General features: G+C 38.2%; 1 protein-coding gene across 6 annotated transcripts in view; it reads right to left on the bottom strand.

Moving 5' to 3' along the window:
- The window catches only part of UTRN (utrophin), a 379,666-nt gene that overhangs the window by 48,815 nt on the left and 311,215 nt on the right, over positions 1 to 19,636 (bottom strand). For all 6 annotated transcript variants that reach the window (XM_014950829.1, XM_014950828.1, XM_014950830.1 and 3 more), the window contains 2 exons: positions 8,124 to 8,185; positions 7,083 to 7,157 (listed from right to left, as the gene is read on the bottom strand). In XM_014950829.1, the coding sequence (XP_014806315.1) occupies positions 7,083 to 7,157; positions 8,124 to 8,185 (137 nt within the window). The remainder of the gene's footprint in view (positions 1 to 7,082; positions 7,158 to 8,123; positions 8,186 to 19,636) is intronic.

Here is a 19,636-nt window from a genome sequence, read left to right as displayed (position 1 = left end):
AGGCATGAATACAGATTCCTCAGCATATTCATAACACTTGTTCATATGCATATTGTAGCAAACACTGCAGACAACTTGCCAAGAAGTAGCTTTCATTTAGTAACATTATAGTGAAAAACCTTCTCTATGAGAAGTTGTCAGCACTTTAGGTACTATATAATTATACTATATATATAAACAATATACTAAAAACCCAGAATCAACAAGCACACCATAATGACACTGCACAGCTCAGAAGACTGTCTAAAAGGCTGCTGAAATAGTCTGCATAATTAGAGGATCCTAACTTCAGATGTACACACTGTGAGCCTACTAGGCTTAGAGGATTCTTTGCATTTACCATAAAGCAGAAACCCATTAAATAACTCTCACTCTTGATTAAATGTACAGCAAAGGAAATTCTCAGGTAACAACGTTCTCTTAAATGCAGTAGGAATGTACTGGGGCGTGATTAACTGAAGAACGCTAAATTAAGGCTTAAAAGAAAGCAGGGGGGACAGAAGGAAATTATTTATTCTAGTTTTCCAGAACATGAAAACGCTATGCTTTCATGAAAAATATTTTAATCCCCTTTATTACAGCATGCTTTCTATAAGCAGCTGATGATGCTATGGATATCCTCCATGTGACAAGGGGTTTGTCCCCAAAACCACAGAAAGGTGACTGTGATTGTGAAAATCTGGGTTTTGCATGGCAAAAATAAAAAGTTGTCAATAAGCTCTTCTAATTCCTTTTGAAAAACAAAATGGAAAAGAGGAAACTTATTTTGGTGTAAAAGAAGGAAGACTATTGTAAGTCAAAGGTTGGAATAATCCTAAGTGACATTTTTTGACAGAAGCAAGGACTTTAGCAAGAAAAATATTTGCAATACATCAGTACGCTTGCTACAGTGTATATAACATGAAGTATATTCTGAGCCAGTAACATATTTACACTATACATGTCATCTCTCAAAGGAAATGAAACATGACAACCTCAGACGTGCTGCAAATTGCTCTGCACCGATGATGTTAAATAAGGATCCCAGAGGGCAGCGTGTGCAAATCAGGTAAGTCTGGCTTGGGCTGGGTAATGAGCACAGCAGAAAAAAGCAGGAGCAAGACAACACTAACCACTATGAACAATTCTGTCAAGAACTCAATGAGCATCTACCAAAAGATAAAATTATAGGCCAAAAGGAGATTACACTCCCAATCCCATTTCCTCAATCTACCCCTCCTAACATCGTTGTAAAATGAGAAACAGTACCCCACAGCCCTTCCTTTTTCTCTCCCTCACTGACATTGTACATCATGTTCTAACTTTACAGCATCAGACTTGTAGGGGTTTTATGTTTGTTTGCCTTTCATTTTCTTTTACTTTTTTTCCAAAAGCCCATCTATTGAGCTTGCAAACCAATGCCAGCCATATATTTACCAGCCAGCCAGACTTCTAATTGCAGCAAAACACCTCGCCGCTAGTTTGACCCGAGGTAGCCAAAGTATTTGGCAGGACACCACTGCAGCATTATCTTCTACAGTTGGAAAACATGTAATACACTGGAAAAGGCTCACAGGCATATTTAAAACCAAAACAAAATCCTACACCACAATTCAACACAGACAATTTTTTGAGGGGTGAAGGGTGGGAGGTGAAGCCAGGTGCAAAACTATAACATGCTACCCAACCACATAAAAATTGCACTCAAGAGAGATGGCCATTTTTTGTGCTTTTCCTTCATGACCTACAAAGGGAAAAAAAAACCCTCAAAATTATTACAATCAGTGTGGTGTTTTTTTCAACATGCTTTTTTAATGTACTTAATGATTGGCTAAAAGCAGGTAAGCAGATTCCTGAAACAGAGTGACAGCACCCAAAACCTGCCCTTTTTAAAGCCAGTGAAAACTTGGAATGCTTTGGAACGCCAGAAAGTCGGAGCCTTTGGGCTTGGCTTAGCATAACCATCCTTGCACTGAAAAGAGCAATTGGAGTAAGCCTGTGAAGTTCACATCTTGATCTGCTGGCATTAAGATCGCACATTCACATTTCTAGAGGGAATTGGGAGAGGTACTTCCAGTATTTTCATACTAAAAGGAACCTCTCCTGCTGTACTAATGCAAATTAAGCAAAGCTTACACTTTTGGATGACACCATTCATGGAGAACAGCCAGAGGAAATTACTTCCATCCCTGCTTACTTCAGTACTCATTTGGCTGAATGAACATTGGATACCGGCAGTTATCCTGCCGTGGTTAGGTGGTACCCACTAGCAGCATCCCTGGATTGGGCTGATGTAAAGGGGGATTGTTTTGTCATTACATATCCATTTCTGAAAGTTTTAAACTATGTTTAAGCAGATGGGGAAAAGGTAACCTGAGACTGACATGTCATTAGAATCATATGGGGCTGGAAGGGACCTCTGGAGATCATCTAGCCCAACCCCCCCACCAGAGTGGGTCTACCTATAGTAGGTTGCACAGGAACTCGTCCAGGCAGGTTTTCAATGTTTCCAAAGGAGACTCCACCACCTCTCTGGGCAGCTTGTTCCAGTGCTCTACCACTCTCACAGTAAAGAAGTTCCTCCCCATGTTTAATGCCATTGCTGGCATGAAGACTACTTTACACAGCTTTTAGTGCATTTTTGCAGTACCATTCTGCATCTGGTCCAATGTGCTGAACGACCAACCCTGCTGTTAACCAGCAAATGGACACAAGGGTCATTCCCTTCCCTTCTGCAGAGAGGAAGCTTTCCCAAAGGAAACCTACAAATGGAAACCATGTCATTCAGCATGGTTCGAGCAGATGTGAGGGACTGACTCAGCAGCAAGTAATGACACGCAGCTGCTAATCACAGATTTGAGGCTGCTGTAACCCCACAGCAAATAGGCAGGTATTGCTATGGAGCTTTTGTATTAGAAAGACCCTGTGAATTACAGCAGCTCCTACAAAAGACTGGATGGCTGATGAAAGTCTACATGGCTTCCGCTTTTAGTCTGGTGTGCCTTCATGTTCGTTCCTCAGCCTTGTGCGGTTGATATTCCTATTAGCATTCTTAAGTTTTAAATCACCTAGAGGAGCTCAGTGACAGAAATTATGACCACATTTGCTTTGTTCCCTTTTCCCCTTCCAGTACTACACCTCAGTATCTGAGGCACATATCATTCATTGAAAATGAGCTAAAGTGTGCTGCACAAGAATAAAATATCATAGTCAGGGCCTGGTGCTGTATGGCTGCCCAGTACAACTGCAAGACAGGATCTTCTCTCTGGCCCCGTTCTTCTTCTGCTACAGTGGAAAAGTGTGCTCAGTACATCTGCCTCCCATAATCTGAAGCTAATCAAGAATTCGTTCTTTCCGACCTGCAACCTTCCCCAGCTTCCTGCAAAACAAATGCACGTAGGTAACACACACACATACTTGTCTCTGCAGGAATCTACCTTCCAAAAAACAGAACAAGATGAAACACGACTCTACTTGCCCTAAAGAGGGGTAAGGGGAGTAGGAGGGAAAAACTTTTGCAGAACCATATTTTTTTGACACTTAGGAGCAAAGACTTAGAAGAGAAGTTTGACATAAGCAAGTTTTCCAAGGTACAGTTTTCAAATTACATACTCCTGAACCTGCTTGTATAGCACTAGTACCCTGCCACCAGTCCTCACTGTGTGAGAGGGACTGTGCATCCCGCTTCAGCTCTGCCCCTTGAGTTCTCACCAAAAAAAGGCTTTGCAGTTATACACGCGCTGCAACTGCGACAGCAATTTGTCACATTTTACAGTGATCTCATTTTTTAGTCATCTGACATTTTCTTTGCCTTAGTACATAAGCCTTCCTGAAGCATTCTGCACCCAAACACCTTTAAAAACCATCCACAGTGAAAATTACAGGAAACTCAGTGGAAGACTAAAGCAACTCAGACCACAGAATGAATGGCAGGGGCACAGAAGATGACTCCCTACCTTAAAACAAAACCACCAAAAGTCAAGAAAAGAATTCTTGATAGGGCATAACCACTCTCCCCTTCCTCAGGAAGGAGGTATTAGCACATGCTGTGTTTTGGCTATCATCTCAACTGCCATTCACAGGACAGAAACAGGCCAAGTACCATCACAGTTGAAAAGAATTTGATCTGCTCCCTGGCAAGAAATAATCTGCAGCAAACAAGGACAAAAGGAACAGCATTGCTTCTATCTTTGAAGGCAGTCTTCAAATTATACCAGATCATAATGAGTCCATAGACAGAAAATTCTTGTAGCATTTAGCTTTGTGCATAATCTGTAATGAATTTCTTAAAAATCTTCAATGTTGTGTTCTCACAAATTACACCATTCCTTTGTCAAATGTGCACATGTAATAAAGATATAATTTTTTTGCTGTTGTCTCCTCCCATGAGAAAGAGATGGAGCAAGCAAATAGTTTGATTAATAACAAGGCAGATTTGCTCTGTAGAGATCCTGACTCTTTAAACTGGAATATTCTCCTTCCTTCTTACTACTTCCCTCTGTCCTCTTTCCACCTCCCTCCCCTGAAACTGGAGACAATATTCACTTTGATTGGAGGACACTTTTGAAATCTGTGAATAGGGAGAGCTAACCAATGCAGTTATTACATAAATCACCTATATTTTGCAGTAAAAGCAAGAGCAGGAAGTATGATCCTCCTCAAAGCTTATTAGATGCAATGAAAGTGAAGTCTGCTCTATACAGTTCACTAGACAATCTGTATGCCTGTCAGAAACAGGCAGCATGATTAGCATCCATCATGTGCAGTCTGTTTTTTCACTCCTCCCTGGGGAGCAGGATGCACAAGGAGAATTTTACTTTGCTTTCTGGTTTCTTGCTTTGCTATTGGTTTTCAGATACATGTTGATGCATACTTTATAACCTGCACACTGATAAGCAGAAAGCTCATAATTCTCTTTAGTCTTGCTGGGAGATGAAATTACAGCCTTGGGTGAGACCATATCTCTTGCACAGAGAAGCTCTAGGCTGTGCCAAAGAAATACAGTTTTTCTTTCAATAGCATCAAACAATCTTTCAAAGGACAGGTTCTGCTTTTTCCCCAGACGTAAGACCTTGAACCCAAGATCTCGAACTTGATTGGAAATTCTGTGAGATGTCAGCACAGCATACGAAGTAGTGGCTAGAGGTACTTCCAAGAGCCTGTGCTGTTGCATACATGCACTCCAGCTTTCTGGAGTAGCTAACTACCACCTCAGGCACAGCTGCATGTGGTGTAATACATATCTGACGTCCAGCCAAGAAGCTACTGCCAAGATTAGGCTGCTGTCTTCTCAGCTGGAAAGAAAACTAACTGCCTGGAAGGCAGGAAGGGACCCCTCTTTGCGCAACTCCTTCCTTGCTTGCAACTTTAGGATGGCTTTGTCCTTCTCATGTTCCTACTCAAACTACAGAACTGTGCACCCTTCAGGGCTGAAAAGTCCTTCCACAGCAAGGACTCCTGTGTTTAAACAAGAAAATTTAGTAATGTTGTGTAACATTTTTATACCAGCTGTTGCCAAAACCTTCCAAAAGGTCTAAAATCTGGGACCCTCACACACAACTCACATCTCCTTCCGAAATTTTCCAGCTTCTATTTTTTTCTCTACTTCACCCTGTTTTCTTTCTGCTGTATCTGTGGCTTTATGTATTTTCTTTGTCCTAATAATTTTTAAAATCCATATTCTCATCATCTTAACAACAGAATTTTTTGCACTCCTATCTTTTTGTACACCTTAATCTTCAGCTCCATTTCTGCTAGTTTTCTTCCATACATCCTCTCTTCTCTGCCTTCTCATAAATCCTTCTAAGCTTCCTGTCCTTTCAGTTATCTTCCCTCTCCACAACATAAACCATTTCTGTGTTACATCAAACTATTAGTTTAATCCCATTTATCAAAAACAAACATTGAGAAGTTACAAGCTAGTTCAGCTCCCCCAAGAAAACACTATATATACTTTTTACTGCCCTGATTCTCAGGAGCAATGCAGAACCACCAGTGACTCCAAAGGGTACTCTTGAGTTTGTTTTGCAGAGGACACTCTGGTGAGAGCCTAGAACCCCAGTGTGATACTTGCTGTGTGAATCAGAGAAGTCCTGAGTCTGGAGACCAGGATAAGACCTCCTGATACATTGGTTCTGAAGCTGCTCAACTTTGAACATGGTAGTCGTGCCACTTGCCATTGAATTAAACCATAATTATGATATAATGTCAAATGCTTTCTTCAAAAACTAGCAAATATAGAAGATTACATTGGAGATACAGACATGAACCTTGGAAATTAAGCAGTTTAGACAGTTGATCCTACTCAGTAGACACCTATGCTTTCCTGCTGATGAAATCTATGTGAAATCACTCTTCAGAGTGGACTGTGACTGAATTATTAGACAAGGACAAATGTCTGGGACAGGTCTGGGCAGAACAACCAATATCCATATGATATGCATGTTTATTTCCTGTCTAACTTTAAGATTGTTACTCATACTTCCAATATATATACACATACTAATATTGCTATTAATAATAGCTAGTTTTGTCAGAGTAGCTTTTTGTGATTAAAATGTACAGCAATACCAACTACCACCCTCACACCCCTTTCCCCTCACACTTCGGGCAGCGTGAACTCCTCTTTAAATGGAATTCACACAGCAAGATAGTCTCTCTGTGAGGGAGAAATATTTTCAAAGTTATCTAGCAGCAGTAAACACTTACCAAAAAAATGTAATAGAAGTCTAAAAATATCATATGATATCTGAGTTTATGTCAAAGGTCAGGATTGTAGCTCACATCATTTCACACTAGTTTGTATCAGAAACAGTATGCAATAGTCAAGAGGTTCAATACTTATTTTCCTGTCACTTCTCAAAGTATTCTAAGCAGGAATACCGTTTCAACTTACCTGCTGCACCACTTTTTTTCATTAATTGACTTTATTTCTTTGCAATAATGACACCTACTACTGGGAATTCTTCCTGCCATTTTGTTGATTGACAATCTGTCAAGGATGTTTCTGTTCCCTTGTTAAACATTAATGTCATTAGACTGAAGCTGACCCTCCCTTTCCCAAGTACTGCTGAGAAACAATTTGTCTCAAAGGCCAAACTCACAGCACAGTGCTTTCTGCAGTCTTCGGATTTTGATGGCCGTACGGTAGGCTGAGAAGCGGACGTTGTTCAAGTCAGCTGAAAGAGCAGAAACAGAAACGTGAGCAGCCCTAAAAAGAGAGTCCATAAGTTTTCTTTATGCATAAATTTTTATACTTTGGAAAAAGTCTGATATCCTTTCTCTTCTCTGCAAGAGTTAATAGGATATAACAGAACAAACGAAACTGGGAAGCTGGGATGTCAGTCCAATCCACCTGCAGGGAAAGACTCCTGACTCTGACAGTCCAGGGCCTTCAGAGACACTATCTTGGCACATGTAATATATATACATATAATAGAGTTTTACACACATATTATGCGGTGTTAAGTAGTTTCCAGGCAAGTATTCAAATACAATATGTTCCTCAAGTAATTTACAACTCCATCAGACAACATACAAGAAACAGAAGGAAGCAATGGTCACAGTAACAGAAATAATGGCTTTTTAAGCCATAATTTATATGTCATAAATTTGTAAATAGTGCTTTGAAAGGGACAGTCAGATAGCCATAAGCTGTATGGTAGAAACGGATGGGTACAGTAGCATTTTTCCTCAGTTAAGAGTATTTTACCCTTTTGCTCCTTAGAAAGGGAGATTTCATAGTAAATATAGATGTTAGCAGGGCACACTGAATTAGTTATATCATAATACAGTCTCGCCTTTATTGATAGCGTAGCCGCTCTGATTTATTACAAAAAATTAGTTCCCTGCAGACTGGTATCCTGCTTTAAACATACAAGGAAGCCTGCATCAGTGGACATCCCCTTGCGGATTTAAAAGAAATAAAAAAGATACTGCATTAAAGCATAGACTCAGAGCATATTGTTCAGAATTAAAATTGCTGAAAGGCAATAAACATGACGTGAATCAAGGTAGTAGGTTTCTTGCAAATTGTGTCTCAGCGCTCTGTTACATGGCAACTCAGATGTAGTCAGCAGGCAAATGCAGGCTTTTACTCGTGGAATGAACATCACATAATGGTTTATTTTAAGAAATGAACTCACCTAAGGACTGGAAGAGTTCAGTCATTTTAGGATGATCCCAACAGGTTGTCTGTGTCTCATGACTACAAAGGAATGAGATAATCAAAGTTTCAGGCAACACACATATACATACAATGCAAAGGACAAAACCACAAAGATACTCTGATTTTCTGTGTTTAAGCAGCAAGAAATCCCTCAGCTCTTAAAATAAAATACATGATTTGTGCCACTCAGCTTCTTGATTTTTTAATCACAAAGTTAGACAACAGGCCACCCATATTTAACAGTATTTACTTCTGATTGTGAGTGACTATATCAGTTGAACTCCGATTCTGAAACTAAGAAGTACAGTAATAAGATAAAAATTGAAAACTTCCTCCTGCTGTAGCACAATAAAAATATTTGTATAAACATTTTAAAAATAAAAAACATTGAGGTTTTATTTCGGTTGTCTTGCATATCTGAACACATGTATCAAAACACATACAGCAATCTCAAACTTTACCTGTAACGTATTATATGGAAAGCCTGATCACGTCACACACCTGATCAACAGGGATCTGCATTTAGGGGGTGTGTTTCACACTAGAGCTCACATAACAGCAATTCATCAGGCAGCATCACTTAACGCACCGCTTAGCACTCCTGTTTCTAGTCACCAAAGTTTCAGGTATGCAGCCACAGAGGTCAAAATGTATTATGTCAGGTTTACTGAAATTTCCAACTCCCTTCTACAAGCTACATCTTACCTGTATTTCTGAACATTGTTGGAATGATTGTGCATTCTTGTCTCACAAAGTATTTACATTTGAATTAGATTTGTAAGAAAATTAACTAGAGAAGTTGTGTTAAAAAGATAATAGCATTCCTTCTGAAAGTTAATAATGAAAATGAAATTACACTAGTTGTAAATAATGACTTTAAATGGCACTTTACCCTTAAATTTAGCAGCCTGTATCCTCAGTGGGTATAAATGGCTGTACCTCAGTGGGTGCACAATAATTTATTATCATAGATTTCCACCCTGCCCCTAATTGACAAACCAACCAAGAATGATCCCTTTTATCCTAAGTGATGAAACAAAATGGGACAGAAGATTCTGCTCCAAAGAGCTACAGAGACAAGACAGATACCACAAAGGCGAGGCAGGCTCCAAACAAAGTACGTGCTGAGGTACTGAAGTACCACAGTAAACCCTCCCCAATTCAGAACATGGAAGCACATTTTTACATCTGAATACATTTTTCCTGAACTAAAACATTATTTGGTTTCAGTTTGATAATAATATCACATTAATTATGTTCATGTTTCAAATTCTGAACGAGGTGGTCAAGGCTCTGATATGCTGAACTCCAAAGTTAAGGCACGCCAGTATCTAAATCAGTGGTTTTGCAGTTTCTAGAAAGACACTTTTAAAACAGCACTATGTTTATCCTTGTCCAGAAAAGTCATTCCCAAAACAAGTAGCTTGACAATTATTTCACTGGAAGGTGCACGCCAATAAATCATCATGAAGCCAATGACAACAAAAAAGGATGTATCTGGGTTTGGTGCTGTGCCAAGGTAAAGACAACAAAAAAGGATGTATCTGGGTTTGGTACTGTGCCAAGGTAAAGGCAACTGACTGTCCAGCATTCTCAAAACCCCTGATGTATTACAAAGAAGAACATATACAGCTTCAGTAAGTAGGAAAAAAACCCCACAATATAATGATTCAGACCAATCAACTTATTTAATAAGTCCAACTTATTTAATAAGCAAAACCAGTCATCAAGCTACTAAATATCTGCACTATCATGTTAAGCAGGATGGCATCATTATCATGTTGACCATTTAGAATTGATTTCTGTCGACAAAAACCATTGTAACTGCTCACAGAAATGGATCCAATGTGATCAGTTTAATAAAGCTTGTTTTAAGGAAATTGCTTTACCTCAACTCCCCCTGACCAAGAAATGCCACCCTACCCCCTTCACCCCCTCCAACAAGCAAAAAAAACCCAACAGAAACCCCCCCAAGACCTGTGATTTTACTGTCAACATCATAAGTTAAAGGGATCTATTAGGATTTTCTGAGAAGATTCTTCACTAAAACACCGTCAAACCACCTTCAAACTTTTATGTTAAAAGTAAAGATAGGTGCCAGTACCATGGCAAAAACTTTAAATATACGTATATATAAAAAAACATTTCATGCTATTTTAAATGCTGGAATATTAGTGCAAGCACTGCATGTAAGCAACATGCAATTTACCTGAGACAAATCCTCTTTACTGCTTACAAACTATCATGTAAAAATTAGCCATGATGGCAAGAACTTTTCTGAATTGCAGCCTTTGTTTCTCAGTTCGTTATTTTTTGGCATTAAAAAATATGTTTCAATGAAGAAATCCATTTCTTACTTATGGGGTGCTGCAAGGATCTCACCTGGGAAGCACTGCAGAAGTGCAAAGGTTTATTAACAGTAAATGTCTCCCTACACAAACAACAATGGATCGATAGCAGACGTTGATTTGAAATTCTTCTTTTCTGCTAAGAGGCCAGAGGCCTTTACTCTTTTTTTATTTAAAAATAAAAGAAGAAAAAAAGAGTTAATTCTTGGATAAATCCTTGCTTCTCCCCCTTCCCCGCCTCCAGAAATATACTCATATACTCTAGTATGCTTCTGTAATGCTTAATTAGGATGTGGGCAGATCTAATTGCAATTTAAAGTCCAGCTTCTAAGTAATTTATAAATCCATATGCAATGAATAAGAGCTGATATTACCAATCACATTTTTTCCTTAAATTAGGCTTCCAAGATTTAAAAACAAACATTTTCATTATTGAAATTGTATGCTTTAAGTATATAGCTTCAGTAGTTTTATCTGAAAGACTAAATTCGGCTTTAATTGTGAAAACATGCCATGCAAAAATGATGGCTTTTTTCCCATTTTGTGGGTGTTTGACATGAAGTAGAAAAGAAGTGAAGCAGATATCCAAGATCTCTGTATCCTGCATTACCATCTTGTTTCTCCATTTAATGGAGCACATACCTGAATGACTACAAGACTGTCCAGCATTCTCAAAACCCCTGATGTATTACAAAGAAGAACATATACAGCTTCAGTAAGTAGGAAAAAAACCCCACAATATAATGATTCAGACCAATCAACTTATTTAATAAGTCCAACTTATTTAATAAGCAAAACCAGTCATCAAGCTACTAAATATCTGCACTATCATGTTAAGCAGGATGGCATCATTATCATGTTGACCATTTAGAATTGATTTCTGTCGACAAAAACCATTGTAACTGCTCACAGAAATGGATCCAATGTGATCAGTTTAATAAAGCTTGTTTTAAGGAAATTGCTTTACCTCAACTCCCCCTGACCAAGAAATGCCACCCTACCCCCTTCACCCCCTCCAACAAGCAAAAAAAACCCAACAGAAAACCCCCCAAGACCTGTGATTTTACTGTCAACATCATAAGTTAAAGGGATCTATTAGGATTTTCTGAGAAGATTCTTCACTAAAACACCGTCAAACCACCTTCAAACTTTTATGTTAAAAGTAAAGATAGGTGCCAGTACCATGGCAAAAACTTTAAATATACGTATATATAAAAAAACATTTCATGCTATTTTAAATGCTGGAATATTAGTGCAAGCACTGCATGTAAGCAACATGCAATTTACCTGAGACAAATCCTCTTTACTGCTTACAAACTATCATGTAAAAATTAGCCATGATGGCAAGAACTTTTCTGAATTGCAGCCTTTGTTTCTCAGTTCGTTATTTTTTGGCATTAAAAAATATGTTTCAATGAAGAAATCCATTTCTTACTTATGGGGTGCTGCAAGGATCTCACCTGGGAAGCACTGCAGAAGTGCAAAGGTTTATTAACAGTAAATGTCTCCCTACACAAACAACAATGGATCGATAGCAGACGTTGATTTGAAATTCTTCTTTTCTGCTAAGAGGCCAGAGGCCTTTACTCTTTTTTTATTTAAAAATAAAAGAAGAAAAAAAGAGTTAATTCTTGGATAAATCCTTGCTTCTCCCCCTTCCCCGCCTCCAGAAATATACTCATATACTCTAGTATGCTTCTGTAATGCTTAATTAGGATGTGGGCAGATCTAATTGCAATTTAAAGTCCAGCTTCTAAGTAATTTATAAATCCATATGCAATGAATAAGAGCTGATATTACCAATCACATTTTTTCCTTAAATTAGGCTTCCAAGATTTAAAAACAAACATTTTCATTATTGAAATTGTATGCTTTAAGTATATAGCTTCAGTAGTTTTATCTGAAAGACTAAATTCGGCTTTAATTGTGAAAACATGCCATGCAAAAATGATGGCTTTTTTCCCATTTTGTGGGTGTTTGACATGAAGTAGAAAAGAAGTGAAGCAGATATCCAAGATCTCTGTATCCTGCATTACCATCTTGTTTCTCCATTTAATGGAGCACATACCTGAATGACTACATTTTCTCTTCACAGAAAAGCACAGAACATGAAATGAATACCTAATAACATAATGACCAGAAAATATTTCTATGTTTCTATTTTCATTTGAAATACATTTGTGCAAGGCTGTGTATAGACTAACAAGATTTTAAAACTTTTTAAAACACTCAGTTCTTTAGTCTGCCATGCGTGGCAGGTACCTGCCACCAGGGTCCTGTGAGAAAGGAGGCCTCATGAACATCATCTGGTGGAATGGGAAAAAAAAAACGAGAGAGAATCCCTTTGTGCCAGTTTGTCCATAATTTCCCAAAAGTCAGTACTACCTGACAGCTGCCAAATGACTAGACAAGGTGAATGCAATTGTGCCAGACTCATCCCAGAACACCTCGCAAGAAACCTCCCATCATGGCTGAGTGCTCACATCCACGGATCCAGCCAGGAAGAGGAATGGGCTTAGAGAGTGAATCACCAACTCAACAGTCTGCTCAGGTCAAAGAGGCAGCAACTCCACTGCCACACCGCCCCCAAGTATATTCTGTGGGTAGGCTTCACTTTTGAGACAGAAGACACCAAAGCCAGACTACACCGGACAGAGTCGAGGAAAAAACTAAAAAAATAACTGTAAATTTATAAAGAGCTATAAAAAACTGGGGGAGAGAGGAGGAATCAGTCTCAACAGAGACATTTCTTGATGAAAAGTTTCATTTTATAATAATTTCATAACATGCGGGGACTTTTATGTGCACACAAATTGATTTTCGCAGGAAGAAAAAAAATGGGTGCGCAGATAACCTTCCTGTGCTACAAATAAAACTGTCAGAGAAAGGAGTCATTTTATTAGGCGCTCCAAACAGGAGGCGTGCAAGACAAAGTGCTTTCTGGTGATTTGGTTTGTAAAGCAGCTCTTTGAAGTAAGATCCATCTTTCTCTGCTGTAGCTACAGTAACTTTTGTGTTATTGATGCAAGACTAACCCAAGCAGATCCAGCACTGAGAAATGCGCTCAGAAGCTTTACAGGGCTGGCTATCTGTCACAGGTGAGACAGACTTGATGAAATTGGGGGGAGACCTTTCTGACCCCGATCTCACAGCTCCTTTTCATGCAAGTTCATGATGTAGCAACTTATTCTAAAATATGCACTGCAGTGGTGACAACTGCTGTCAGTTACTGCCCAGTGAGTAAAAGCAGACTTGTGTTTCCCTGCTTCTCTGATACCTTGCTCAGGAAACACAAATAACATCCGAGACATCAGACCCACAAGAACAAGGAAATTGATAAACAAAAGATTACACACTTTCTGTGCATGTCTTTTACATGTATACGTGAAAGATGCCATCCTTAGAGCAAAGGACCAGAACTTACTAAATTGCTAATTACCGGAGTTGCTAAAACAAGGTAAGCAACTACAGCAGTATGCAATCCACTCACAGAAGTGCTCCAGCTATTTTCTTGAAGATTTCCAGGCAAAATGATTTCACTATACAACAAAGAGAACTCCAAATCTATTCCCCTAGAGGCCATAACTTCTGTTAAGCCCCAGGAGGCAATTAGGTAGAACTGGATGGATTGTTTTCACCACATAGACACAACAGGAAATCTTCAGAAAATTCAGTCCTGCTAGCAACTAAGAATGTGAAGAAATGCCATTTTCTGTATTTTTCTAAAGAAAACAATCTGTAACCCCTCAATGATGGAAAACTAACCCTGCAGAGAAGCTAATGGAATCTAATTTTGGAATGATGCAGAAGTTAGACAGAAAAAAAAATTTACATGGTAAGTTGTGAAAATACGTAAGATAATAATTTTTAGTCATCTCACTGAACTTCTGAAAAGACTTAAACCAAGAATTGCACCAAAAGCAGACAAATCTAGAGTTGTCCCTCTCTGTTACAACTACTGTGGCAGTTCTGTCCCAGGCCACAGTGACACACATGCCAAAGAGCACCTTCTCTCGCAAGTACTCTCCTAGAGTGAAGGGGACCAGCAGTTAAGCTCATTATTCTTCTTGCACGTGGATGGCAATGGATAAAAAAAGAACTTTTCAAGGTCTGCAGGAGCTGAAGTTATAAGATTTCATTCTGCATAGTGGGCGGCATAAGAATGGATTTCTGCCACGACAGAAGGGAGCTGGTCTACAGGACAACAAGACAAGTGGCATGGCCACGTTACATCTTCCCACATGGATCAGTCAGGGAAGAATTAATAGCATTTCACTGAGTGAGTCATATAAGAATGCATCAATATTTTTTTTTTTTGGTTAGTATCAAAAGACTGTGTTATTCAGAATAAGAGCGTCTTCTGCCAAAACCTACTGACACAATATAAGCAATGGAAATGAAACAGGCGTCCATTAATAGATTGCATGACAAAATGGTGTAATTTAAAAAGCCTAAATGCATTTGTGTACATTTCTCTAACTAAAAGTAAACATTATAACCATAAAATATTCCAAATTTAGAAAAACCTACATATTAATGAAGAGCTCTAAAACTTAAATGACAGACATTAACCCTTACAATCTGTTTCTTATCCGTTGTGTTTGCTGGCAGCTTTCTAATTATAATTGGCAAAGATAATCCTTGTTAAAAACACTTGCTGGTTGTAAATAAAGAGCTGAGAAACAGTCAGCATGTCATTTAACTTGCCATCTCTAGAAATAAGAGAACAGTCCTGTTGAAATGAATGGAGTAAGTTGTTCATTTCCAGGTGTTTGAAGCTGCCCATGGAGTTGTGAAAAAAAAAATAATTATTTTTTAGCTTTTGTCTACAAGAAAGAAAACTAGAGACCAGTTTGTGGGGTTTTTTTATCATGCCTTAGCATCAACAAGGTCTATGTCTGTGTTGATTATCAGAGTGTACACTGAAACAGTACTCAGTACTCAGTACTCAGCATTACGTTAAGCAACTTTCTGTTACGGCAGGCATTTGCACAAAATATTAACTGAAATCAGGATCTTTACTGATCACTAATTAGTCAACAGTACACAGAACTCTGCTGCCCTAGTCAAATTTCAAATAGCATAATAACACTTTATAAATATCATGATGTTTTATCTAGACATCATATATGTTCCTTTTTTTTAAGTCCCTTAAAATACTGTTGGCATAATGCATTGCAAGGGTAATGTAGAGGTTGGCGGGGCAATTTTATGCAGACATTTTGAAATCTCTCCAGACAAAATGTACTACTGTATTTCTTTAATAGAAAATGAAGACCAGTAATTGAAGAAACTCTCAAAAACTGAAACCTGTATTACCTCTTTCTGCAAATTTTATTTTATTTTCCCTTCTAAGGGAAATATTTCCTAATACTTCTAAGAATGGGATTATGGATATAACTCGAATAAGAAAAAAAGTTAAGTTTCCTAGTTCCATTTGTTAAAAGAACAACAGTGAGAAATGCCAGGGTAATTATGTTTTCTGCACATTCCTTTCAGTTCACTTTATATTCCTCAAAAATGTTTAACCATCATACATAGTGTTTGTTTTATTCTTCTGTTTTCCCTAGGAAATTTTTATTGAAGTGATATGTAATATAAGCTTTCTTTTTTCCATTTTCTTTTAGAGAGGCCAAGCATGTCTTATTCATGTGATTCAGTTATAAACAAACAGCAGCAGAAAACTCTCCTTTTTAAATGTCAAACCTTTCCAAACCAACCTATGAAATATGTATGTAATGGCAAATTTGCCAAACCTTTTGTCCAAACTTTACACTTTCATTACCAAAAGTGCATTAGTAAATAAAGTGCCTGCTGCACTTCATCCCCCTCTACTAATTCCATTCTTTTTTATGAAGTATGAAAGACTAAGCTTGCTTTTTTTTTTAACTGCATTGAGATTTTATAGATTCAGGTTTCATTCATTGAATTCTACTGTGACAGAGAAGACTCAGACTACAGAAATACAAAAACTTCTGTCAATTGCCATTAAGAAAAAAATTAAACAGGAGGCAAAAAGAACCAAATAAAATTATATCAGACGCAAAGTCATTTGGCAAATTTGGTTTACATATTAAGACAATTCAAGAGGAGAAAAGAGCCAGGCTAAATCATGTGACTAAGGTTCAGTTCAATAACATCTGCCCTAGCCCAGGGTGCACATACCTTGATAAAGCTGGGCTCAATGAATTATAAATCCTTCTTCCAACCAAGCACAATAGCCACTCCTTTCCAAAGTGTTCCAAATACAGACTGTCTCTGAACTTACGGGGCAGAGGAGTTTGTGCACTGGCTTTTTAATCTTTCCCGTGCTTCCTTCACAACCCCAGAGAGGGCAGACATGGCAACTGTTAGTGAAGAAGGTGGGGAGAACAAATAGCACTCCGAAGCCACCATAGTGTGCTGGCACACGAAAGACCTCTTTCTTTGAGACACTCCTCTCTGTGAATCTAAGTGCAAGTTATCTCTGGCATCAGGAAACACACAGAATAGATGCTGCTCATCGGAAAATACAGACGTCTTGCATCATTTTGACATTCTCGTTACAGATTCATTGCCACCTAAAATGCTCCCTCCTGCCTTCTCACCTGCAGTTCCCTAATTTTTTTTAAAACTCCATTCTCCATGTGCAATAAAACTGTGAAGAGTGCAATATTTTATTTTTTTTTAAACTCTCATCTTAACAGAGGTACAACTACATCATAATCTACAGCTATGTCATTTTACATTTTTCATTCAAGGGCACTCACAAAAAGCAACCAAAATGAAGTAAAGGTATGAATTTATGGTTGTCTAAGAAGAGTGAATGTTCTTATTCAGAATTAAAGTAGTCTCATTTCAATTAGCATTTATTTCCCTTTCTAAATTAGTTTTTTAAAATTCTCATTTTTCAACCACCAGTCATTGAATCATAATTCTATTCTCCTTCTGCTCTTTTTCTTCCTTATCCCATAAAATGAACAACTGATACCTTAAACTTTCCCTCTGAACACAGAAGTCTTGCTGTACAAAACAGTAAATTTAATTGCTCTTAATTGATAGAGTTATTAAAACTCATCATTCCTTTTACTCATGTTGTATTTTATAAAGGCACATCGTTCAAAAAGGTTAGTACAATTAAACAAAAAAGCAAGAACATTAACTTAATGTTTGCCTCTTTCCCAGAATTTCTTTATATATAAACAACCACCATTAAATCCTGTTGACTGTTCTCTTCAGTTCTATTACAAAAGCTCATTTAATCACTCCAATCAAATAAGTTTTTGTGTCAGCATCATTTTCCTCTCTTCTTTAAACTACATCCAAAATTAGATGAACAGGAACAGACAAAGATTTAAAAGAATATTTAAAGCTAAGATTACTCACCAGCCTAATCATACCAAAGTAAATGAAGTTCAGAATCAGCTTTTTGCTTTATTTTCTTTGTATTTTATCTAGCTCCTGCTGCCAACACTGAAGTTGAGATCAGTAAACAATAAGAAACGAAGAGAAGTGCCAAGGTCAGTCTGCTTGTCAGACTGTGGAGCTACTGAAACTCAGTATTCGTCATCAAGCTTTTTAAAATAAGTAAATCCTACTGGTTACATGTAACATCATTCTTCTCTTTCAAGACACAAGAATCAAGACATTGCTTCAGTAGCATGTATTATGTTGAAAGTAGGGAAAAATTACTGGAAAAGTCTTCTTTGAGATACAGTAGATAATTCTGTTGACTTCATTAAAGCCATCTTCAAAATAAACCAGTGGTCTCTACTTCTGTAAAGACCTCAACCCTCAGAGAACTTGCTCTACACTTCTGCCCCTTTATCAAACTTCTGGTGCAAGACCATTAAAACTATTTCTGCGAGATACTGGGGCTCGTTTCTCAGCCCCAACTGGCTTCATTCCCCAATCCAGCTCCAGAGCAGCCAACACACTACTATCAGAGCAAGCCCATGCTATCAGTGGATACTTTGCCTCCAAGTTGTGTGCTTGCAGTATTGCCCCTTGCAGAAGCGCACACACTGGAAACCAGACAGTCAAAAAATGTATTATGAATGAAATACTAAAGATAAAATTCTTGGCTTTGCTCGGCACAAACCAGAAGCTTTAATCTTGGTCTATGCCATCCGTTGTGGTGGTAGAACTATTCATCCTGTCTCTGTCCTCCAACTCCGAAGGTACCCAGGAGCTCCCAAGACCCATCATCCACAGGCCAACTCACACCTGGTAAACACTCTCAACTTCAGTTGCCAGCTCTGACCAGGTAGAACAGGCACATGACTTGCCATCTTTCAACGTCCACTAAGGACACGCCCAAGAAAAAAAAAACTGGTTTAGGGTAGTTTTCATCTTGCTCTCTGTAGTTTGATACTTCAACATTTTCTTTGAATTACAGCTGTAGGTGTGATCATTTTAATTGCACTGCTGCCTGAGTCCGAGCAGTCAGCGTGCTCCACATCCAGCCTCTGCCCTCCCCTCTTCCACTCAGGGCTGAGTGGCTGCCCTCTTCTCCAGCCTCTCACAGTCTCCTCTTGCCTCCTGCAAAACTTTTCAGCAGATGCACAAATGCTTTTATAGAGAATTCAAGAATCTTCATGGTAGGTTTTTCCTTTTTCTAGTTACCTACCCAGACCCTTTGAAAAAATTAATCTTCATATTACAGTTTAAAAACAACCATCACCTCAAGAATGATGACAACAGGTTCTATCAACACAGATTTACCATTACCTGCTTCTCAAAGCTCTCAAGCACACATAAATTCTTTGAAACACAAAATGTGGCCCTCAGATTTATGACAGAGCAATATGCAATTGTACAAAGTCTGCAGTGATTTTTTTTTAGAATGAATTATCTGTAGGTCTAATTCATAGTCACCCTATAGACTTAAAAAAACCTACTTTTTTCCCAACATCAAATTGATAAAATTTTAACACAGATTTCCTTCAGCCAAAACTGAACTACTCTGGGTCTGTCTTACTATACACTGTACCTTCTTAATATTTCATTTATCTCTGGTGAAAAGCTATTCTTCTCTCAAAGCTGCAATCCTTCACCTTTATAGTACTGGCAAACACTACATAAATAAATGCTGATGGAATGAGAAAACACAAGTTAAGGATTGCTTTGAGTGGGACACATAAAAATCTCCATACCTCCACAC

Source organism: Calidris pugnax, unplaced genomic scaffold (genome assembly GCF_001431845.1).
Source record: "Calidris pugnax isolate Ruff unplaced genomic scaffold, ASM143184v1 scaffold24, whole genome shotgun sequence".
Taxonomy (NCBI): Eukaryota; Metazoa; Chordata; class Aves; order Charadriiformes; family Scolopacidae; genus Calidris; species Calidris pugnax.
Note: the sequence above shows the minus strand (reverse complement) of the source record. Positions and strands in the feature narration are given on the sequence as shown.